We start from the raw sequence: 787 nt of genomic DNA, 5'->3' as shown, positions 1-787 counted from the left end.
GGTCCAAGATTATCTTCTGTGTCTGTGTTAATTGGTTTCCCTTTTCTTTGTTGAAGAGGGTCTGTGCAATGCTTCTGCCTAGTCCGCCATCTTGCTGAAAGTATTGAACCTTAAAATTTTTAAAAAGTTATATGTGTTCTCAATATAATATTTATTTAATTCTTTTATAGGACTGCATCAAAACATGTAAACAAGGACCTTGGTAATCTGGAAGAAAACAAAAAGTTAGAAGAAAACAATCACAAAACAGAAGCCTAAGAGAGGAATTATTCTAGTTGTCCAGGTGGGTAGGCTGTGTGAAGACAGAAATGATTCTCAGGGAAGTATGAAACATTTTTGGAGATGAAAGGAAAAGTCTTGACATTAAGATGCTTCATAATTGCAAAACAGGAAGAATTTTTAAAAAAGAAACTTTTGTGACTCAGAGAGTTGGTCTCAGAAGAATGGAGTCTCCCTAATCTCCCAGTTCTCTTGAATATAAGCATTATCCTTTAAATAATCAAAATCAATATTGATAGTTTAACATCTAATTAATATTTTTATTCTAATGCCAAAAATTTGCTGAGTGCACAGTTACATAATTTTATAGATTGCCATATTGGTAGAACAAATGCAGATTTGAATACTTTAATAATTATGAGAATGATTTAAAATATAAAAACCTCAATCTGATGATTTAATATATAGATAAATGTGAGTGCTTTTATAAATACATCTCTCAAATAATTTAAAGAAAAGACTAACAAGCTTGTGCATATATATATATATATATATATATATATATAAA

General features: G+C 29.4%; 1 protein-coding gene across 1 annotated transcript in view; it reads left to right on the top strand.

Annotated features, from left to right (window-relative positions):
- The window catches only part of ALCAM (activated leukocyte cell adhesion molecule), a 250,407-nt gene extending 250,149 nt beyond the window's left edge, over nt 1-258 (top strand). The window contains exon 15 of the mRNA XM_007946574.2: nt 171-258. Within this exon, the coding sequence (XP_007944765.1) occupies nt 171-258 (88 nt within the window). The remainder of the gene's footprint in view (nt 1-170) is intronic.
- The last annotated feature ends 529 nt before the right edge of the window (nt 259-787 follow it).

Source organism: Orycteropus afer, unplaced genomic scaffold (genome assembly GCF_000298275.1).
Source record: "Orycteropus afer afer isolate SDZICR_OR568_19922 unplaced genomic scaffold, OryAfe1.0 scaffold00166, whole genome shotgun sequence".
NCBI classification, from domain to species: domain Eukaryota; kingdom Metazoa; phylum Chordata; class Mammalia; order Tubulidentata; family Orycteropodidae; genus Orycteropus; species Orycteropus afer.
This window is presented reverse-complemented; position numbering and strand designations above follow the sequence as displayed.